The sequence below is a fragment of the Cydia strobilella genome, chromosome Z (genome assembly GCF_947568885.1).
Source record: "Cydia strobilella chromosome Z, ilCydStro3.1, whole genome shotgun sequence".
NCBI classification, from domain to species: domain Eukaryota; kingdom Metazoa; phylum Arthropoda; class Insecta; order Lepidoptera; family Tortricidae; genus Cydia; species Cydia strobilella.
Genome location: NC_086068.1, coordinates 13,571,522 through 13,594,074, shown reverse-complemented (window position 1 = coordinate 13,594,074; position 22,553 = coordinate 13,571,522). Strand labels below are relative to the sequence as shown.

The window sequence follows — 22,553 nt, the reverse complement described above, 5'->3', positions numbered from 1 at the left end:
GAAGTGTGATATACTAGTCAGGGTTAACTGTTTTGTGATATTCTAACCAGGATAGTGGCAACATGTCCACTTTTGGCGACAAATGAGGTGACCATTTTTTTAAGTAGGTACTTCTTGTGCGTATGACTTATTTGGTCAGTTTCGGCTCGGTTTAGAACACAGACGGTGGAATTCATCACCACTGACAATGTCACAAACGAGTTTTAAATCTCCGCGGTCGAATTGTTGTAGAGTTTTGCGGCACCATTTAATGCAAGCCGTTTTTGGTCAATAAGCAAATGTGGTATCTGGCGAGTTTTATTTACACCTAGCTCTTCCATGTAAGATTTTTTTTAATGGTTGTCCCTGAAATGCCTACAAAAGCTTCTATCTCACGGTATATCACATGGCGATCACTGACGATCAGCTGCCGTACAGCCTAAATGTTTTCCTGTTTTTTTGCAGTTTTCAGACGACCTTCACCCAGTCAGTCACTGAGAACACTGAAAACAGTAGTCAGCTCTTTAAAGCACTGAAGTCGCGTTAAACCTCATTTAAAGTTATAGAAAATTACCTATCGCACGAAAATTTTCCTATGCAATTTCCATTTTCACAACTGACTTGTCAACTTTGACTCGATGCCTTGTCGCTGTACTAAAACAGTTCGGTCAATCATAATTCGTAGTAATTCGTTTATTTGTTTTTGAATTCTTAATTCTAATAGTTTGATACGATGGTAGTTTTTTTTAAATAACTGTGAGAGATTTCCAAACGACAATTTTAAAAAGGCGGCCCTCGTATATTCATTTCATATTTCACGTGTTCGCGGGGATTTGTAATAACCTTAACCTTAACGACAAACGATGCAAAAGAACGGCTTATACAATATAATAATCTTGCTTAATATTGCATAATTAATCACATAAAAGTGATATAATAAAAACGTGTACAAAAGTAAAAAACAAACCTATATTCCTAAACTTACAAATATATTAATATCCGTATCGTAACCATACCTACATACGAGTAAGTACCTATATTAATCAATTTATGAAAAGCAAGTACATAAGGACTATCGTTTATTATAAATACAACTTTACTTAGCCGTTTTTTTTTGGCAAGTATTAAATTTTTATTTAAAAATTACACACGTCTTTAATTAGTGCTTTAATAAGGTACACATTTCGTCCTGGGAGCTCGACGTAAAGCATATGGTTTAGACAAAATTTACCCAATCCTCCCGAGTAACAATAACGATTGTGGACAAATACTACAAGAAAACTTACGGCGTGCGAACATAATGATATTACACAAAAAAATCAATTCAAGATTAAAATAAAAAAGCATGCTTAAAGTTTAATGTTGAGTATGCGTAACTAATGCTTAAAGTTTAAGCAATAAACAACTCACAAAATGTAAGTTACTTAACTGTGTTCGAGACAAAATTGAATGATCCCTATAGACCCTATAGCACTTCGGAAGATGTTATTGTGTCAGGTAGAAATAGGTCGTGCCTTCTCTGTCACATCTGATCATTGCCATGGCACCATGTTATCTTATTTGCATGACTAAATTGTATTTCAATAATTATGTACTGTTTTTGCTATTTGTATGTATAAATTTGCCAGCGTTTTGGTGCAAACTGTAATGCTGTGTAAAATATATTGTACTAATAAATAAATAAATAAATCTTAACCTCTAGCGGCCCACCACATGAGGAAAATTGCCAATGGTCAAATTTGAATCAATGGTACCAAAAATTTATTAAAAAATAATAATTGTTTTTACCTTAAATTCCGACGTTTCAGCTGAGTTGCACCACGAAAAGACTGACGTCCCAGCAAAATGTCAATGGAGATCTAAGTAAACAACAATAAACTACCCGAAATTAGTTTATAAAAATGTTCGGGGTAGACACGGAAATTGCAACTACCGGTTAAAGTAGTATAATTAAATATGTGTTAAAACGCGAGTTTAAAATATTATAAAATAAAACTGAATTCGTTTTGTTTGATCGAACGGAACAAAACAATATCAACACTGTTCCATTTAATAATGAATATAATGAATGATCCAAATTTCATTGGAGGCAATTTGTACAGTATATTTGGATTATTTTATTAGAACTTTGAACCCCCAAGAGATTAAGTAGAAAATAAATTTATGTTAGGTTAGGTGTCATAATACTACAAATTCTCTATTATTATGACACCTACTATACGATCAAGTTCGTTAAATGGAGATGCAGCCTACTTTTGTATAAAATAGTATAAAAATTTGGACTTGTTCCAAACACTCAGCAATGTCAAATAAAGTGCCATAGGGATCATCACAATTTCTAATGTTAGCAGAGATCGGCGGGGGTGGGGGTGGGGGTGGCTATGTTTACGTCATTAATGTCATGTCGATAGTAATATGGATAAGGTTTAAGAATAAAGAAATATTAAAAGAAGAAAAACTGAAATGATTAAACTTAAATGAAAATGCATTACAACACGAGTATTAAGTTTTCTTTATTTATTGTAAATTTTCTGTGCTATTGTAATAAATAACTAACTTTTTCTATATTTTTAATTTTTAATAAAATTCGCCTTGAGTTTAATAACCATTTATAGATAGAAAAAGATCTTTCTACATCCACTGAAGTGAGTGGAGTGAAATTGTACATTAAAGCGGAAAGCTGTGCAAAATAGATTAATGGTTCTAATAAAATTAATTTGTTTTAATGGCGACGTAAAGCTCATAGCAGAAAGGCAGCCTAAATAAAATCATTTCATTAGTTTATAATAACACACGGGGCATTTACCATTGAATGATATATCCATGTTCTGCAAAAACTGAAAATAGCTCCCCGTCGATCTCTGAATATTACCTATTAAGTATAAATTTATGTATATTGCAAACATGCATATATTTTAACTAGTAAATGTAATATCGTATCATAGACGAAATAACTACGGAAGAAACACAAGGTTAGAGTTTTGAATGATTCACGGTTAGTTTCACTAGACTTATATTGACCGGGATATAGACCGTGATTACCTTTTGTAATATCGGGAGCTCACAAATAATACAAAAGGTAATCACGGTCTATATCCCGGTCAATATAAGTCTAGTGAAACACAAGGTTGTAAAATAGAATCATTCCGTTTTGTCTAACTAGATGACGCCTGGGGCCGTGGGGGCCTAGGCACGTCGCTTCTACGAGTATGAGGAGCTATCAAACCGCCTTATAGAGGCGTCTGGTGACCTGCAGAGGGCTGGCTAAATATTTCGCTCAGCGGATCTGCATTGCATTATGTTTTATCTGAACGTCTGTCTGGCTGCCTGAAGACTATACTTGGAGTTACTTGGCAAAATAAAATTAGTAACGAGGTAAGAACGCATTGTTTAATTTTGAGATTCTCACAATGAGCTCTTTCATTTGATATGTAACACGATATAGTTTGAAAAACTTTATTTTTTAATTTTCTCATTTACCCCCCAAAAGCGGCCCCCTTGTTAAAAAATCATTTGTTTACATATGTATACCAAATTTCAACTTAATTGGTCCAGTAGTTTCTGAGAAAATAGGCTGTGACAGACGGAAAGACAGACAGACAGACGCACGAGTGATCCTATAAGGGTTCCGTTTTTTCCTTCTGAGGTACGGAACCCTAAAAAAGGTCACTTTCAGAATTTTCAGTAATTCTATCTATTTCCAAAGGAAGAAATAGTCGTGCAACCTAATTTAATTATTCGAATTTGACAACTGATGTCGATGACATTATGCGGTAACTGGGCCCCTATTCGAGATGCACAACTGTCAGTTTCGGCACCCACATCAGTTCAACAGTGGAATGTTTCGCCTGGTTTCCAAAAGCTGACGTTTGACAATCCAGTTATCACAAAAATATGGCGCTGTACAGCCGTCTACGTTATAGTTGGTCAAACCAAATTGTCAGTAAATAAGAACAAAAAAAAACTATACTCATCCTTTTCTTTTGGGTCAGATAGTATGATTTTCTCTATCTATGTTTGAAATGAGACAGTCCTTTGACAAACTATAGCTACGAAACTCAATCATTTTTTTCTGAGGCTCTACGTCTCTTTTACAATCAATAACTTTTTGCTAGGTATGATCATAGATAAAAGAACTATAGTAGACATACATTAAATCTCTTCTCCTATCATTATTTTTTGGTACCCATGTCTATTGGCAAATTATTGAACATTAACACATTTCGTTGTTTACTCGTATATAGAAATGTCAGTCTAGCACGAAGACTAAAAGAAGTTATAGCGAGTACATTTAAACAATGTCTAATCATTTGTCTTGCCATAAGAAATATACACTACCGGTTCATTCGCTCACTTCACTAGTGTACATTATAGTAATGTCACTAGCACCTACACCTATGTCACTAGCACTATTCCGACGAATTCAACCACATCTCATATGGACATATATATCAATTTTGAAAATGGCGCCCGCTAATGAAAAAAGGGTGGGGGATTTTTTTTTTTACTATAGCAGTATGGGTACCAAATGAAAGCTAGTGAAAAGACCATTTCAAAAATATATGTAAATAGTCTGGTTTTTGGTTTGTTTTAATAATCGTTGCAGTTTAATGTAACAGAAAATTATACTTTTTTCAACTTGATGTACTTTTCTTATTTTTGGTTATATCAGGTTAATTATTTTTTAACGTTATATAGAGGATATTCACAGTCACTTGGTATGTATTTTGGAATGATCCATTCAGTCATTTTCAATTTAAAGCAGTTCAAAGTCAACTGTGGATTGTGAAATTTTTGAACGTTTTCTAATAATTTGTTAGACGAAGTAGTGAAAATGTTACAGTATGTTATATATTTGTAATCTACTCACAAAGCCCTTTCATTTGATACCCCACATGGTATGATTAAAAAAAAAGTAAAAAACTTTGTACTGCCGACTTTTTGACGTCACAGCAACTACCCCCACTACTTTCGCGCTTGTCATCTCATATATTTGTGTTCAGGACATCACACTGAATGCACTGATACCAAATAAGTCCCTATTTGCGAAGACATGAGCGAAAAGTAACCTAAAGCCTGTTTCGCCAAGCCACTATAAAACAAAATGTGTCTACGGTCAAGCATTTCGAATCACAGTTACTTTTGTTGACTTATGTGTCAAGCCTCAAAGTTGTACCTACATTAACGAATGTGAAATACCTACCACAGAACAGAACGCACACAACGCACAAAATATTTTTTGTGTATAGTACACACAAACACACCTAAACTTAACTTTAAACTACAACTTTTGGCGGCCAGACCTGAGGGTATTCAATGATAGGATTCACAATGTTTTACGATAATGGAGCCTACACTTAGACCTAAACAGTAGCCATAAAACAAGTAATCATTTACAATACGAGTCTTACGAAGGATTCAGCCGCAAATTTTCAATTATTCTTGTAGTATTCCATTAAAATTCAATATTATAAAAAGTAACACACATGTGAGGGAGTGCTTATAATAGTTTCAATATACTCATATCGGTGGATTCAAGCAATATTATTTACACATTATATTCAAAAGGATTATATGCATAACATTTAAAATGTACTATTTCTATGTGTTCTTTCTGACTATTAGAGCCATCACACTCGGCGACGGTGTCAATGGTGTCCTAAGCGTGATAATTGATGGTATCGCGACACTTTTACACTGACTAGTACCTAACCTAACCATGGGTATAGAACGGATCACTTACCTTTACACTCGTGCACCATATAAGATGACTTAGATGACGCGGCATCGCCACGCGCCACGCATTGCCACTCTCATACTAACTTAGCATGAGAGTGCAACTGCTCCTTTCATTTTCATATATGTTATCATATAAAATACAAATCTTAACTAAAAATGCAGAGATAAACTTGAGATGTTGTATAAAATTTTGGTACGCCCTGTGGCGTAATAATATACAAATGAAAGAGCGCCAGTGTGGTGACCTCGAGTCTTCTTATATGAATCATAAAGCAAATTCTTTGAGAGGTGGTATGTAGGGTAAAGCACGAGAACAGTAAAGTGACCGTATCGCTGCAACAAGTCGCAATGTGCGATGAATCAAGTATCAACCAACGTATACTTAATACAATCAGATGCAGATACTGTATATCACAAGTCTATGAAGAGAGTTAGAGTGACACAGAGCGTAGCCGCCGCCCGTGGCGGTTATTCGAACTGCATGAGATTCGCGGGCAATGGTTTCACCATCTTGTTAGATACTTCTTGGATCTTTATCCACCACTGCATGGCCGTAGTATCAGATCCAGTTCTGAAATGATAGTAAATTGTTATTTAATAATTTACCCTAGACATTTAGATCCGCTAGCTATTCTCGTAGCACTATAAATTAAGTCTCGGAAACAGTATACCACCTTTGCCATTCAAGAATATTTAATTGTATAGTTACGATATTATGAGGTAATAGGTATTGGAAACAATTATAAAGGACATAATACATACATACTATAAATGAAGTTTTAATAAAGAGGTAAATAGTAAAACAGCAATAAATATTAAGTGCGGTACTGACTTGAACTTGTAGAGTGTGCCGTGCTGGTGTATGAGCTGGAAGGAGTCCGACGACTCGCCGCGGGTGGCGGTCCAGCTCTCGAGCGACAGTGTCTTGTAGCGCTCGTCGCGGAAGTCGCCGCGTTTCGTGCTGCCGGGCAGACAACTACTATACTACACTCACTCGCACACTACAACTTACTAACACTATTTATACAATAGATACTGCGCTCGGGAAAATACACCAAAGTTTATGAAAGAGAATTACGTAATTATTATTATAAAAAAGATTATAAAATCAAAACGTGTGCCTACATTAAAGTACTAGTAGATCCAAGGAACCAGGCAAATTAGTTATTTACGAATTATTAAGGCCGTTCCATCGGTTTGCCGCTGTCTTTGTCACATTTTGCAAGAAAGAACGGGAAAGAACATACGCGCCAAGTGTCAATTTTGATCGAATTTTGTCGGTTTTTATTTATTTTAAAAACGTTACCTTACAATATCGAAATTCTAAATCTATGAAATTACTATTTACGTTAAGATTGTTTTTTCTTCTTTTTTTGTTTATAGTATCACATAATAAATAACCGAGTAAAGTAGGATTAAAAGTCCGAGTTAGAGGTTACTTTGGGAATTAATTGTATCGAGCGAAGTGTCATAATTCGTGTATCGGAAGCTATGTTGTTAAAGATAATATAGTCAAGAACTATATATATTTTTTTCACGTCTACGAATATCAACGCCTCTTAGAAAAACATGATCATATAAGGAGATTTTTCGCCTTCTGGCTCAGGGAACCGCCTTAACTAGAAATCCAAATCTGACTGCGGTTTACGAGTTTACAATAATTTTCTAGTTCGTGCGGGGTGTGAGATATTTGTTTTAACTTCATTCAAGATCCCCATTCAAACGACCCGTGGGTAGTGGTCACAGAAATGAATATACCGTATATAATAAATCTGTGGTAGTTGGTAGTGGTACGTCCTGTGATAAAATCATGTCAGAAAACTCACCCCTTAAATGAGTTGGCGGCAAAGAAGTGGAGCTGCTGACCGCGCAGCATGAGCCAGTACCGCTGCCACGACGCAAGGGACACCTTCTTTCCGTCCCTCAACACGATTTTTCTTCTCACGAAACCTTCGTACAAACATTCTGACGCTTCCGTCTTCGAAGGATTTCTAGGACAAACAATTGAGATTTACAATTTAGATATATTACCTACTTCAACTGTATCTCTACACAAACGTAACACAAATTGTAAACAAGTTTTATTTTATTCTAATGTAAGACTACGTTAGTAAGGGTAAATTGAAAACTTTCTTAGAAGTAAATCATGTCGATTTATAACTTTCTGAGTGAGCGTCAGGATGGCGGGTGGACCTCTGCGATTTCAACGAAATATTTATAAGAAAACATATTGTACCTTCAGTGTACTTCAGTGTACCTTTAATAAAAATCAGTGTACCTCTCTCTATAACGAGATATTTAACAAAAAAGTCCACCCGCCATTTTGACGTCAGGGGATGGCGGGTGGACCTATGAAATCTTGCATTATTCCGCACTAAAAGTATGCAGTTATATTGTACCTTCAGTGTACCTGTGTAAATTTTAGTTAGAAATCAGTATATCTATCCCTAAAACGCGCTAGGCACAAAACAAGGTCCACCCGCCAACCTGACCTATACCTAAGTACCTCGGTATGTCACAGTCGTTGGGTATTGAGGACGAGGGTACTTAGACGGTCGGTGAAGGAGCGCTTTTTCAGTCGGCTCACAAAAGTCCTTAACAGTCTTATTGTCAGGAGGCAACAAAGTGCGCACCTTCAACGCCTGAGTAATGCCCCTACTCACAACTCCTTTTGCATACTAAGATGGACGCAGATCAAGCTGGATGCCCTGGATAGGAGGGTCCGACTACTGCTCACCACACACCGTATGCTACACCCACGCTCGTCAGGTATGAGATTGTACATCCCACGGAAGTGTTGAGGTCGAGGCTTCCTAAAGGCCAAAAATCTCCACAACCGCGAGGTGTGCAATCTCAGAATTTTTTTTCTTAACAACGAAAGTGGGATGCATCGTGATGTGGTGGCAGTAGACAAGATCGAACCTCAAGCCGCTCTCCTTGGCGTACGAGAACTGGCACAAACCTGTGGTACTTAGTAGTACTGCGAATCGCAAGGCGGCATGGGAGAGTAAGGTGCTACACGGGCGTTTCTACAAGGCCCTCACGGGACCCGACGTGGACCTGCTCGCGTCGGTGAACTGGTTACGTTTCGGGGACCTCTTCGGGGAAACTTGAGGGTTTTGTCTGTGCAATTGCAGACGAAGTTATGATGACGAACAACTATCGGAAATATATCCTGAAGGACGGTACGGTTGACATTTGTCGGGCATGCCACCGTCCCGGAGAGCCACTCAGGCATCATCTCCACCAGGGGTGTTCTCATCTTGCTAACGGCGAGTACTTGCACAGACATAATCTCGTAGCTAGGATTATTCACCAGCAAGTACTTACCTGCGACAGTTCTCGAAAATGGTTGTGCCACGCTCTATTGGGATCGATCTATCATCAGATTATCACTGACAGGATTATTGTAGCCAATAAGAAAGACATCGTGATAATAGATCGACCTCAACGTCGGTTCGTGCTCGTCGATATCACCATCCCCCATGATGAGAATTTCGTGAAAGCCGAGAAGGACAAGTCCAGGTACTTAACCTATTAGACTTGGCTCATGAGATAACCGCCATGTGGGATGTTGATTCGACGATCATTGTCCCAATAGTCGTTTCAGCGAACGGTCTGATAGCGAAGAGTCGAGACTTCATCGTCAGAGACTCTCGCTAGGTGGTTGGATCAAGGGTCAGATCAGATGCAGAAGGCGGTGGTCTTGGACACGGCGCGGATAGTCCGCCGGTTCCTCTCTCTGCGGCCCTGACCACCGGCAGCTTGGGCCCTGCCCCGCTGCTGGCGGCACCCTAGGTTAGGTTTTTTATAATGTGTTTATATATCTTTTGTATTGTTTTGTGTTTTTGTATTTTACTTTTATATACTTATTGTCTAAGATACGTGATGACGTCATATATGGTCGACCTTCACCGATACGTCTGACGGATGAAACTAATATTTTATGAAAGAAAATATGTCCCTGAACATAAATAAATAGGGTTGCGTAAAGAAATATGGTCAAGGCTATTTTTAATAAATTTTTGAAAATATTTTTTTTTCTTCAATTTGTCTGACGAACGAAATAAGTTCCCATGGAAAGTATACAACTTGTACAACATGAATAAATTAGGTTGCCTATGTTTTTCCGGTCACTATTATGAGGTTGCCGTGTTTAAACATGTGAGTTTAAATCGATAATTGCACCCATCTGTCTGACGCTAGAATTATATATCAAAATAATGGTAATTTTATTGCGAATACAATGGTATAGGGTTGCCTGCAAAAATCCGGTCACAAATAAGGGTTGCCAGACTTTTAAAGAAAATAAGAAGGAAAGACTTTTAACGATAACTCAAAAACGGCTTAACTGATTACGATTGTTTTAACTATTTTCGGATGTGCTTATTAATCACTATTTTTGTGATTTTTTTTATAATTTTTGGATGGATGGTTCGAAATTTAAAAGGAAAAACCCTTTTTTTTCCTTTCTAAATAATTATTTCCGAAATGATTCACTTTATCAAAAAAAGTTGTTTAAAGACCTCTATTTATTTTGAGAGACCTATCCAACGACACCCCACACTATAGGGTTCAAACGATAAAAAAAATTGTCACACACATTTTGTTTCTTTCAAAGCGATTATTTCCGAAAAATATACACTTTATCAAAAAATGTTTTTATAAAGCCCCTATTTATTTTAAAAGACCTATCCAACGACATCCTACATCATTGGGTTGAAACGCAACAAAATTCTTTACATACATTTTGTTTCTTTCGAGGCGATTATTTACGAAAATATTCACTTTATCAACAATTAATTTTTGGAAACTCGTATTCATTTTAAAAGACCTATCCAACAATATCCGGCACTATAGGTTTGAAATGAAAAAAAAATCCTCACATACATTTTTATTCTTTCGAAGGGATTATTTCCGAAAATATTCACTTTATCTAAAATTGATTATTGAAGACCCCTATTCATTTTAATAGACCTATCCAACAATATCCAGCACTATAGGGTTAACACAATAAACAAAAATTGTTACACACATGTTGTTTCTTTCGAAGCGATTATTTCCTAAAATATTCACTTTATCCCTATGGTATGGGATGTCGTTAGATAGGTATTTTAAAATGAATAGGGGTCTTTAAACAACATTTTTTGATAAAGTGAATCATTTCGGAAATAATTATTTAGAAAGGAAAAAAGGCTTTTCCTTCTAACTTTTGAACCATCCATCGAAAAATTATGAAAAAAATCACAAAAATAGTGACTAATAAACACATTCGAAAATAGTTAAAACAATCGTGATCAGTTAAGCCGTTTACGAGTTATCGCTAAAAGTCTTTCCTTCTTATTTTCTTTAAAAGCCTGGCAAACCTTATTTGTGACCGAATTTTTGTAGGCAACCCTATACCATTGTATTCGCAATAAAATTACCATTATTTTGATATATCATTCAAGCGTCAGACAGATGGGTGCATCGATTTAAACTCACCTGTTTAAACACGGCAACCTCATAATAGTGACCGAAAAAACATAGGCAACCTAATTTATTCATATTATTTACTATTTAAGCTAGTATGGTTAGATAACTTTATGTAGATTTTAAAATAATCGAAAGCGCAAAAACATGTTTGATCCTGTTTATCAGTGTATTTCCATAAATTTTTCATTTCTCATTCTCTGAAAGAGGGTCATTGTTGTTCTAAAAGGTTTTTTTACGATAAGCAATTTAAATTTAGGTTTAAATACTTGAAATGGATTTGTTAAACAATTTCCATTCTAATATTTGACTCCCCATTCCATAAATAACGATACTTTTGCCTAGAACGTTAATTGAAAGTACCCTCAAGAAATACTATAAAAAATTATATTGTCATGTTTAAAAAAATGCATTTTACTTTCCTTTTCCTAAATGAAAAGTAGAGTGTTTAACTCAGGTGAAAGGCATAATTTCACCCTAGGACCGACCTCGGCAGAAATGGTTGCCTTTCATCCCTAGGTTAACAATCTACTAGGGATGTTAAGGAGCTCCGGTTCCGGTTCCGTTAAGTCGGAACTTCTGATTGGTATTACACATCCGTTTCGGTTCCGTTACTTTTCAATCGGAAGTTATATCGGATGTCAAAGCTTAGCGCGGAGGCGGCACATGAGCGGCGTAGATCAAAACAAACAGGTTTATACCTGTCATTTGCTCACCTCCCCGCTTGCCACGTGCTGCACTAATTAGCTGTTTTATTTTATTCGTGTTATTGAATTAAAACTACCTATTCGTATGTGTACCTACTGACGGTACTGACTCAGGTTCCGATTCTGGTTCTGTTTCCGTTTTCGGTTCTGTTTCTGGTTCCGATAAACTAAATTTAAAACATCTGGTTCCGCTTTCGGTTCCGATAAAACCACATCCGTTACATCCCTGCAATCTACTATTGTTCCATGACCGCCGCCGCGGCGTGAAACAATGTAGTTTATCTACGCACATATCGTTAGTGCTCTAAAATGCGTTCAGAAACCGTAGGAAATGACCAGCATTATTACAACCATTTGCACTATGAGAACTTTCTTATCTGTGGTAGTAGGTAAAATCTGAACTTTAATGTACACATAACATACACACAAACATACACACTATAACATTATAGATTTTTGTAAGGTTATGAGTTTAAATTTGGAACAGCTGTCGGAGGTCAAGTGGGTCTCTATTCTAGTATCCACGTCCACAAAAAAACAGTTATCGATACGAAACGTCAATTCAGTATGTTTTTTTAATATAAACCGCACGACATTTGATCTCGAGTGACATGAGAATAGGGACTTCATTCGTTTGTCAATAATTTAAAAAAAACATTCGTCTTGACGGAGGATCGAATTGCCGCCATTACTGTTGTCATTTGTTTTCATGTCATGCTCTGAAAGTGGGTCGTTGTTGTTCTAAATAAAAGCATCTGGGTGGAAACAAAATTGAAAAATAGTGTCTTTATTTCCCCGCCTGGACAATTGGTAATTGTTCTAATTTTACTAATCCCGCATTGAATCGTTTTTTATCAAAAATGATGTAAGTAAATTGTTCTTGATTTCTTTTGTTAAATTGTATTTACTCGATTTCATAAGGAGGGAACCAAAAGGAATACACCAAAAATATTTTTTTTTAAACCTTACACTTGCGTAAATGAGCAAAGACAGAATCTTATACAACCACAGTTAAACGTTTGTACGATATTAAATGGGTTTTAAAGTTATTTAGCACTATATTCATAAAAATAAAATAAAATATAAGATAAATTGCTTATTTTATTCATTAAATTGTAATTTTAATATTTACATTTTTTAAATACTTTTATTATGTTGGCTAAATGACTGGGATGCCATTGACTATTTGGGAGTTTTAAAACGAAAAGTAAAAAATTAAAAAGTAAGAGGCAAATCCCGCTGATTTTGATAAAAACTATACATTTTGTTAAAATATGTGTTTTATTAAATAATTTCACGGTTTAGACACTTATGTGTGTTTTCGTAAATATTGCAATGTAAATGTTTACCGCTAGGGGTTATTTATCTTCACACATGAAAAGTCTCCGATTGGAACTAAGTCCTTAGAAAAAATATCATGACCGTAGATCTCTACTCTAAGGTACTTTAATTACTGATTTTGCAAAATTGCCTTGTCTTGTTTGGTTTCCTCGCATTCGATATGAAAAGTAGAATGTTTAACTCGGATGAAAGGCACCATGTCCGTCTCGGACTATTGGCGCTCTCACTACGTTCTAGCGCCAAACTACCTCGACGGAGATGGGTGCCTTTCAACCCTTGGTTAACAATCTACTATTGTTGGTTTTTTGCTGTTACGAAAGTAGAATTGCGAAAAGTTGTTTGTAATTTACATTTTAGTAGAAAATATGACTAGTTTTTTTCTGTATTTGTTCAAATTTATTTTTTATTGCATTATTTTAATATCTACAGTCTATAGATATTTTACAGGTAGCACTAGTAGCAATGCAGGTCATTTTCCTACGGCTTCTGAACCCATTTTAGAGTACTAATGATATGTGTGTAGATAAAGTAGTGTATGCAACTGTACATAATTAGGCCTTAAAACACTCGTGTGATTCTATTATGAAACTCGCTCACGCTCGTTTCATAAAACCACACTTGTATTTTGGGGCCTCTCATTATGTTGCATAAACTACTATTAAAAGGAATCAAAAATGGCGGGCACTTGACTTACGTATGCGGCAAGGAATGGGACAGCTTGTCCCCGGCCATGGAGCCCGGCGACTCGAGCAGCGTGTCGTCGAGTAAGTTCACCGAGCCCGCCGGCGTCTTCTCGTCGGACTGCCCCTTTCCGAAAATGCTGCAAAAGTGACAAATTCAACATCAACATACGATTACCTACAACTGCATTTTTTCTTTTGTCTCATGCACTGGCATTCAGAACAGAACGATTAAGTTTTCGCGACCCTCAGAAGCCCCATTTAGACGGATCAAGAACTTGCATGCGTTTTTCTATACATTGCGGTACTTGTTCTGTCAATCTAATCTGTAGTAAAAGAAGAGACGCGTTCCATAGAGATTTTCGTACATTTACCCGCCTGTTGACATCTTTATTGCACTCCTATTATTATATGAGTCGTTTAACTTCAAACCCAGGTAAATCCAACTGTCAGAAGAAATGGTAATAGGGTAGATATTTCCTAAGAGGGTCGAATGGATTTACCCAAGTTTGAAGTGAAGCGACACATATTGCTATGAGGCTCGCACAGTGACATCGACAACCGGCATCATGGCCGGGACACCAATACCTATAATAATGCGAGTGCAATAGAGATTCAACAGGCGGGTCAATGTACAGTCCGTTAACTCTCAGAATGACATTCGTTTTTCGGGTAAAATCGGACGTAATCGCGTAATAGAAAATGACAGTCTCTTACTGATTTAGTTGCAATCCAACACCCAAAGAGTGCAGTCGTCTTTTCAGCCTTAAACTATATAAGAGTAGTTAATACCACCATAACAATAATATCACAATTTTCCAATTGTATAATTTTACAATTTAACCATATAAATTGAAATATGGGACTGGTATTATCAACTCTATATAATTTCAAATTTGTTTTCGAATTTCAAATTCTGATTCTATTTTATTTAGATTATGACAAAAAGTCAAATCGTAATATAGTCATCAACCGAATATTAAGCATAATGTCATTAAATTAGGGCTTATTTTACATTGAGACAATAGGTATCCTTAACTTTTTGCGGTAAGTTTGAAACTTTTTGTGAGTTAATAAGAAAGCAGAACAGCAGTATCACCTTCGGGTGTTATCGCCAATACCCGATGTATCTTTCTAAAATCCGAAGGTCATTCTGAGAGTTAACGGACTGTACGAAAATCTATATGTAACGCGTCTCTTCTTTAGCAGTGTATCGAATATTGCAAGCAATTGCATTGTAATTTCTTGACCCGTCTAAACGGGGCTTTACTCTCCTATGTATGTAACCTGTGTTGTCTCTTTTTACACAGGCTTTGCGTGACGCCACAGCCTTCTTATAGAGAATCCATACCCCCTTTGAAAATACATCCCTATGCGTTAACGCGGTACACCGTCCCGTTCTACTCGTACTTAAGTATAAAATGTAGCTGTAAATATGAAACTGCACTGAACGGCTTTGACGAGAGTCAAAAAGGCCTTAGTAAATAGATTCATGCTAATAGCTGAAAATACCTAGGCACTCTAAATTTATTTTACGTATCCTAGAATATAAACTTTGATATTATTTGTTCGGTTAGACATTTAACCGTTCCAATATTATCCATATCAAATCTCCTACTATATCACTTAATAAAGATCTTTTAAGTAATATCTACTCACAACTAACCTAAATTGTAATATTTATTTTATACTAACAAACGGTGTGTACATTTGAAACCTCCCTAAAATCCCTTACATTCCTTTCATTTATGTATATGTATAGAGATAATAATTCATCTACATAGTGCTAGTGTTGATAATCAGTGCTGCAAGTGCCTAAATATACTTAGTCCGGGTTTTTAATTGCTCATAGGAAATAGTGTGGAACGGTCATTTGTTTCTTGCATAAAAAATGTATGGCGTAGTACCTACTTGATGGTAAAAGACACCGGCCAAGTGCGAGACGGACTCGCGTTCCAAGGGTTCCGTACATTACACAATTTTTAACAATGTATTTCTTATGTGAATCGTGAGTGAAATGTCTTTAAAAAACCCGTAGGGGTCGGATCAAAACCTAAGTAATTAAGTCCAACTCACGCTTGACTGCACATTTCTAATAGGTTTTCCTGTCATCTATAGGTAAAGAACTATTTCGTGTATATTTTTCATAATTTTAGACCCAGTTGTTTCGGAGATAAAGAGGGGGGGATGGTCATTTTTTGCCTATTTTCTTAAATAACTACTAAACTATTTATCCTAAAATCTAAAATTATAAAAAATATATATTTGAAATTCTCACAATGAGCTCTTTCATTTGATATGTAACAGAATATAGTTTGAAAACCTTTATTTTTAAATTTTCTCACTTACCCCCCAAAAGTGGTCCCATGTTTAAAATTCATTTGTTTACGTTTCATGTCCGTCTTTGGGTCATAAACTTACATATGTGTACCAAATTTCAACTTAGTTGGTTCAGTAATTTCAAAGAAAATAGGCTGTGACAGACAGACAGACGCACGAGTGATTCTATAAGGGTTCCGTTTTTTCCTATCGAGGTACGGAACCCTAAAAACCCCAGACTATAACCTAAGTAGATCCAACCTTGATAACGATAACAAGTAATCTTTATAATGAATATCGATTAGTAGGAAGTTATTTGTGGATTAGGTAATGTTGTAACCCGACTAATAAATGGGAAATGAGGGTGAATTTCATATCCTTTAAGAGGGGGCGTAAAGCCAGAAAATTAGAAAGAAACAGAAGATATGGCGCGCCGCGCAAACTTGCGACGGAAAATATGGCGCGCGGGTTTTTATATTTTATTTCAATTACTCTAAAAATATACTTGTCTTTAAATTATTGCTAGTCAGATCCCTTGTCTATGCTATATCAGTAATATCACTAGCTAGTAATATTACCTCTACAAGCTGTAACAGGTCAATTTGTATACAGAATATTAAAAAGTAGGTACCTACAGTAGCGGAAAATAATCTATCATATTTTTAGATACATTTGCATATTTGTGACGTTTTCAATCAAAAAGTACCACATTGTCGCATACCATAAGGACGAAAATTGCTTGTATTTTTATAAGAAAAACGTGTCAGACCGTCCTTATGGCAAGCGACAATGTGGTACCTTTTGCTTGAAAACAACACATTTATTTTGGTAATTTACAACATAGGGGCGTGAGAAAAGGACAATTCGATCACACTAGGGTACATTTTTAAAATAATTAGTCTGACCGAGTTTTCGCGGCAGTCCGGTGGGTATTAAATTGTAATGATTCGATTTAATTTTCAAACCAGGCTAACGAGGGTGGAAAAGCGGTCCAGCTAGGTTTTATTGTTAGTAAGATTCGCTTTAGTGTTTCAAATAAGAAATTCAATATGAAATAGTACATTTCGATGCTAGTGCGGAAAGTATGTCATTACTTCACGAGTATCGAGATATCTTGCCACGAACCGTAGGCGAGTGGCAAGACTCGGGACGAGTGAAGAATGACATTTCCGCACGCGTATCAAACGACGTTTTTTAATACAGTTGCGAAAAAATAAGAAAACCAACAAGTAAGGAATGGAATTCGAAACTTTAATATTATTAATTCTGTGACATCATTGACATTGGCATTATGAAGAAGTGTTTTTCTAGCTTTTATTCGACCAAAATAAATTTTGTTATTATTATTGAACCCACTTCAATGAAAGTTTTTTTTTCAAATGCATGTTCTATAAGACAGAAACAATTGTAAATATTAAAACATTGTACTATTATTACCTAAATATCGTTATTTATGATTATTTGTGTATCGTATATTTATAAAAACAATATCGAATGTTGCCTTTGGAAACTTAAAACATTCTTGCAGTAAGAAAATACGCCTCTTCTTTGACAGGCGTTACGTTCCATTCAGACAACTTATTAAGAACGGTTTTTCAACGTTAAAAAATAAACGTGTCATAATACTTATAATGATGAAGAGGTAAGTAATAAAATATGAAATATGCATATTTTTCGTATTCTTACATTAACAGTAGGTTTTTATGTTGATTACGACGTTTAAAGGAAACTAATATTAACACTCATCAATAAGTAGTCATGAATTGGAACAAGTAAAAATTTTAATAAATTGGAAAAGTAAAAAGCACTAGTTCGCGAAAACCAACTTTCCGCACGCTAAACAGCCACGAAAAGTAGCACTTTTTGAGCAACTGTATTAAAAAAAAAATTTATAAGTTTTATAACCAGGCATCGTAAACTGCGAGCGAAATCCATTAAAGTACTAGGGTTTTCATACGTCTAACTGGTTGTCATACGTCATTTAAATGGATTTCGCTCGCAGTTTACGATGCCTGTTTATAACATAAGGTCAATATGGGTAAGTGTGACATACTTTGGTAAAAGTTTACTTTGAACACATAAATCAATATCATAAAGTTGGATTTCGAACTGTGCCCTAAGGTACAATATGGTATGGTTCAACTTTAGCTGAAATCAATGTGTTTTATGTTCATTTGATGATTTTAAGATGGTATTTAAGGTCCTTAATGAAAGTAGAGTCAGGGTCACACTTCCCCAGCAAAATGAAGTAAGTGTGACTACTTTGTTAGTTCACGCTAGACAACAATTTTTAATATTAAAACGCAATTATTACCATGATACTAAACGATGATAATTTATAAATTTTGATCTATACTATATACTTAGTTAGTTATCATAATTTATGATAAAATATAATCCGGGGTAATTGTGAAATTTTAAAATGACGATAATCTTAAAATTGCTTGACAACGTTACCTTTAGTAATAAATTACAATTGATAGTTTATTTACTCATGACAACAGATTATAGCAGTATCAAAATCTCAATTATTTTACGTAATATAAAGGTCAGTTACACTTGCTTCGTAGCTACACTCACCCGTACTGAGCTAACATTAAATGTGTGTGACACCTATCCCCAATCCGCATTGTGCTAACGTGGCTGCCTAATATGTGGCTACGTGCAGTGGGACGTAAGTATATGTATACATATATATGATCGTGATGATGATACAATTATTGTATGATATAAAGTGTAATTTCACGGATTTCCGAATTAATGCCTGCAAGAAAATAGGAATAATATGATAGATTTTTTTGCCGCTACTGTACATACGTCAAACACGTCAACTTTTAATAAATTAAATATATAAGTGTTTTATTTATTTATTCCGAGTACGTTTTAATTAATGTAAATAAATATGTAATTTAAAACCAAGTATATCCCTCCTTCATATCTGTAAATGCACACGCATTTGCTCCAACATTCCAAAGCTATCGGAATAGTGAAAAACAGTGTACCTAAATATAAAAATAAGAATACGGCAAGAACGTGCAAATAGTGCCAAGAAGACTATACCTACAGTTGCCTACAGTGTACTACTCGTAATAGTAGCTACATTACTACAGAGGCCGTGAAGTAATGGGTTGCCGGCCGAATAGAATAGACTATTGTAATGAGGCCGGCAACCCCTTTTCACGCCGTGGTATGTATAGTGCTTTTCTCAGACATGCAATGAAATAAATAAATAAAAACCAAGAAATTAAAGTTTTATTTATAAAAAAACTAAAAGTAAACTACACACAAAATATTACTAGCACGTATATTTTACACGTGTATTTTTATTACCTGTATATATTTTTATATATCTTTGATTTTTTCCGCCTGTTTCTGTCGTTTTCACCACATAACTAGGCGTTTTTTTTAGTTTTTCAAATAATAAAATTGCCATAAGTCAGTGTGCTACTTACTCTGCAGCGGCGCCACCATAGTGAAAATCAATTAATAATATGATGGTATTTAATGATATACCTGAAACGTACATCATGTATCTATAATATTTATGGCTGTACCTGTACTAGGGAACGAAATAATGGGCATTGAAAGTGGCGCCGCCGCAGAGTATGTTCCCCTTAGTACTCATAGATAGAAATAATATGAGCTATTTTTTTCTCATGTAAATTGATGTTAGTAAGGTTAAAAAGCCTAAAAAAGAGCACTTTGCCGGCCTAGGCTTGCAATTTTGAATGAAATTTCATAGAAGACCTCTAGTCTAGCCGCGCCTGAATCGTGACACTTCGCAGCCTATTTTAAGGAACATAATATACTTAAATATTTCATTACATGTTTGAGAAAAGACTGTTAACTAACAAGAGAATGGCACATAAATATATCCTCCTAAGGTCCAGCCATACAAGGAAATAATCCAAAAAAATTCAGTGAAATTTGAATCTACATTGTAAGAAACAGAGTTGGTTTTATTTTGTTTGAAAATTGAACGGATCAAAACAAATGCAACTCTGTTCCTATTGAAAATGATTTAAATATCGTCGAACATAATTAATAAGTCCTATAGACAAGACCGTGAGCCGGTGAACCTTAGGAGGCTAGAACGGAAAATAAAGGTGAGCAAAAGCACAACTTAACTTAGTTTAAATAAACAAGCTTTTAAATAGACGCATGCATTATTGATGAATGAATATTTTTGTTAAGACTTATTTTATATTTAAAAGACATAATCATACTTTATATATGAAGGCAGGAACAAAATAACAGATACGTAAAGTAATTAATATGCACTTATTAAAAGTAACAACCCACGTATATCCGGTAAAGTCCTTCCTAAAATTAGGTTTCCGATAAATTATAAAATTACAACGATATCAGTGTATGTATGTTATAGTGCGACATAAATATTTACTGACAATTTGGTTTGACCAACAATAGATTAGATTCTATCCTGCGAATTAACACCATAATAGGTATGGCAAGATTGGCAAGCATACTCTAATGATTTCATGAACAAAGAATGATACCGCAAGGCCGGCCATACTATCTCCGCCATAACGAGTTTTGTTAAAGCGCCTCGGAAACAAGGAAGTGATTGATAACAAATAAACGAACGCAACAAAGATGCGGTGATACAGATAGCGGTCACAGAGTTCTGTCTATAACATGCTAGGTGGACAAAAGTCAAATATATAATATATATATATATATAAAGTACGTGTACGTGTACATATGTGTACAATTATGGAGCTTTTTGAAGAATGGTAAAAAAAGAAAAAATATAGATATTTCCACCTTTATCAGTACATATGTATTAACACTCTCAGCGCCATAGAACAAACGAATTTATTTTTATGGCAGGACATGTGGGTTGCCGGCCGCCCCAAAAAAATCGAGTCAAGAAGGCTGCTGTGATATTTAGTAACTTTACCGGCAGGCCAAGTAGGCCGCCGGCGGCCCACGTTGATTCTGTTGTAGCAGACCAGTATGATTTTTTAACAACTTTACCCGCAGGCCACGTGGGTCGACGGCGTAACAAAGGCAGAAACACATAATCATAATACATTTTTAGTTCTTGACAAGTCAACGTTTTAACACAGCAGGCCAACATTTCCATTGGCCAATTTTTAGAACCCGGCATTCAAAATATTTTCACGCGCCTGGACGGACACGTGCCTAAACCAACACTGTAAATCCACGTGGATATACTCGTATGCACAGTTTTTAGAAAAAAAAATACATTTTGTATTCCCCACCCCAGCTCGTAGCAGTGTTGGCCAAACGTTAACAGCAATTGACCATTAACCACTACAAATTGAACCGTAAACCGTAACGGACGCTTACACATTACGGTTCAATTTGTAGTGGTTAATTGTCAATTGCATTAACGTTTCGGTCAACACTGGCTCGTAGCATGTAAAGCCAGTGCGCAGATACAAAAAACACACGCACACACAAACAATGGGGGAAACTGGGGAGGGTTAATCACCCCTTTTGTTTTTAGACTAAATTTTCTTAATTATTTTCAGTATTGAAAAACTTTATAGACCATACGATTTAGAATTTATCTATTCATTAATTGATTAGTTGTCATTAATTTGATTTTTTAGAAAAAATACAAATGCTGTCTTAGCAGTTTCTTAGTTTTATTTCTATGAACTCAAAGTTGTTTCTAGTAGGTATTTACCCACACGTCTAACCTGGGCATTGTAAATTGGTAATATATTGGCACCTTGATAACACATAACTTAGGGCAACGCCATAAGAGACCGTCGATTTTGTTAAATGAAAACAAAAGAAATGTCTGGTTGAGCTTTAAAGGACACAACATTACATTATTTCAAGACAGAAAAAAAGTTACCTATTTTGACGCCGTGCGTACCATCACGCGTAAGCCTATTTTTGTGGGATCATTGTGTACCACGTGGCCTGCCGGTAAAGTTTACACATTGGCCCGCTGGCCGCCCACATGGCCTGCTGATAAAGCCAATTAATACTGATGAAAAATCATAGTGGCCTGCGGCACTGGAACTTTTGTGGGCCGCCGGCGTATCATGTGACCTGCCCGTAAAATCTTTAAAAAAATATAGTGGCGTGCTGCACTCGTATGAATGAACGAACTATGAATAACACGGAAGAGTCTGTCACTCTTTGTTTTGCTCGACTTGGCGGGGGCACTGCCATGCCCCCAGATAGTAAACGAGGATTTTGGTTACTCGAGAAGGTTCCTTGTGATAATATTTTAGGAGCTCTACTTCTTTCCAAGGAAAAAGTGTTGTTGGTTCTTTTCCACTATCACAAAGAAAAAAAATGAGGCACTTTCGGA

At 35.7% G+C, this 22,553-nt stretch overlaps 1 protein-coding gene across 2 annotated transcripts in view; it reads right to left on the bottom strand.

Moving 5' to 3' along the window:
- Window positions 1-5,076: 5,076 nt before the first annotated feature.
- Window positions 5,077-22,553, bottom strand: part of LOC134754277 (ras-specific guanine nucleotide-releasing factor RalGPS2) — a 52,166-nt gene continuing 34,689 nt past the window's right edge. Inside the window, exons 9-12 of one of the 2 annotated variants that reach the window (XM_063690500.1) lie at window positions 13,933-14,058; window positions 7,545-7,709; window positions 6,551-6,679; window positions 5,077-6,289 (exon numbers count right to left, since the gene is read on the bottom strand). In XM_063690500.1, coding sequence (XP_063546570.1) covers window positions 6,187-6,289; window positions 6,551-6,679; window positions 7,545-7,709; window positions 13,933-14,058 — 523 coding nt within the window. In that variant the 3' untranslated portion in view covers window positions 5,077-6,186. The remainder of the gene's footprint in view (window positions 6,290-6,550; window positions 6,680-7,544; window positions 7,710-13,932; window positions 14,059-22,553) is intronic. The other variant, XM_063690499.1, reaches the window with a different exon arrangement.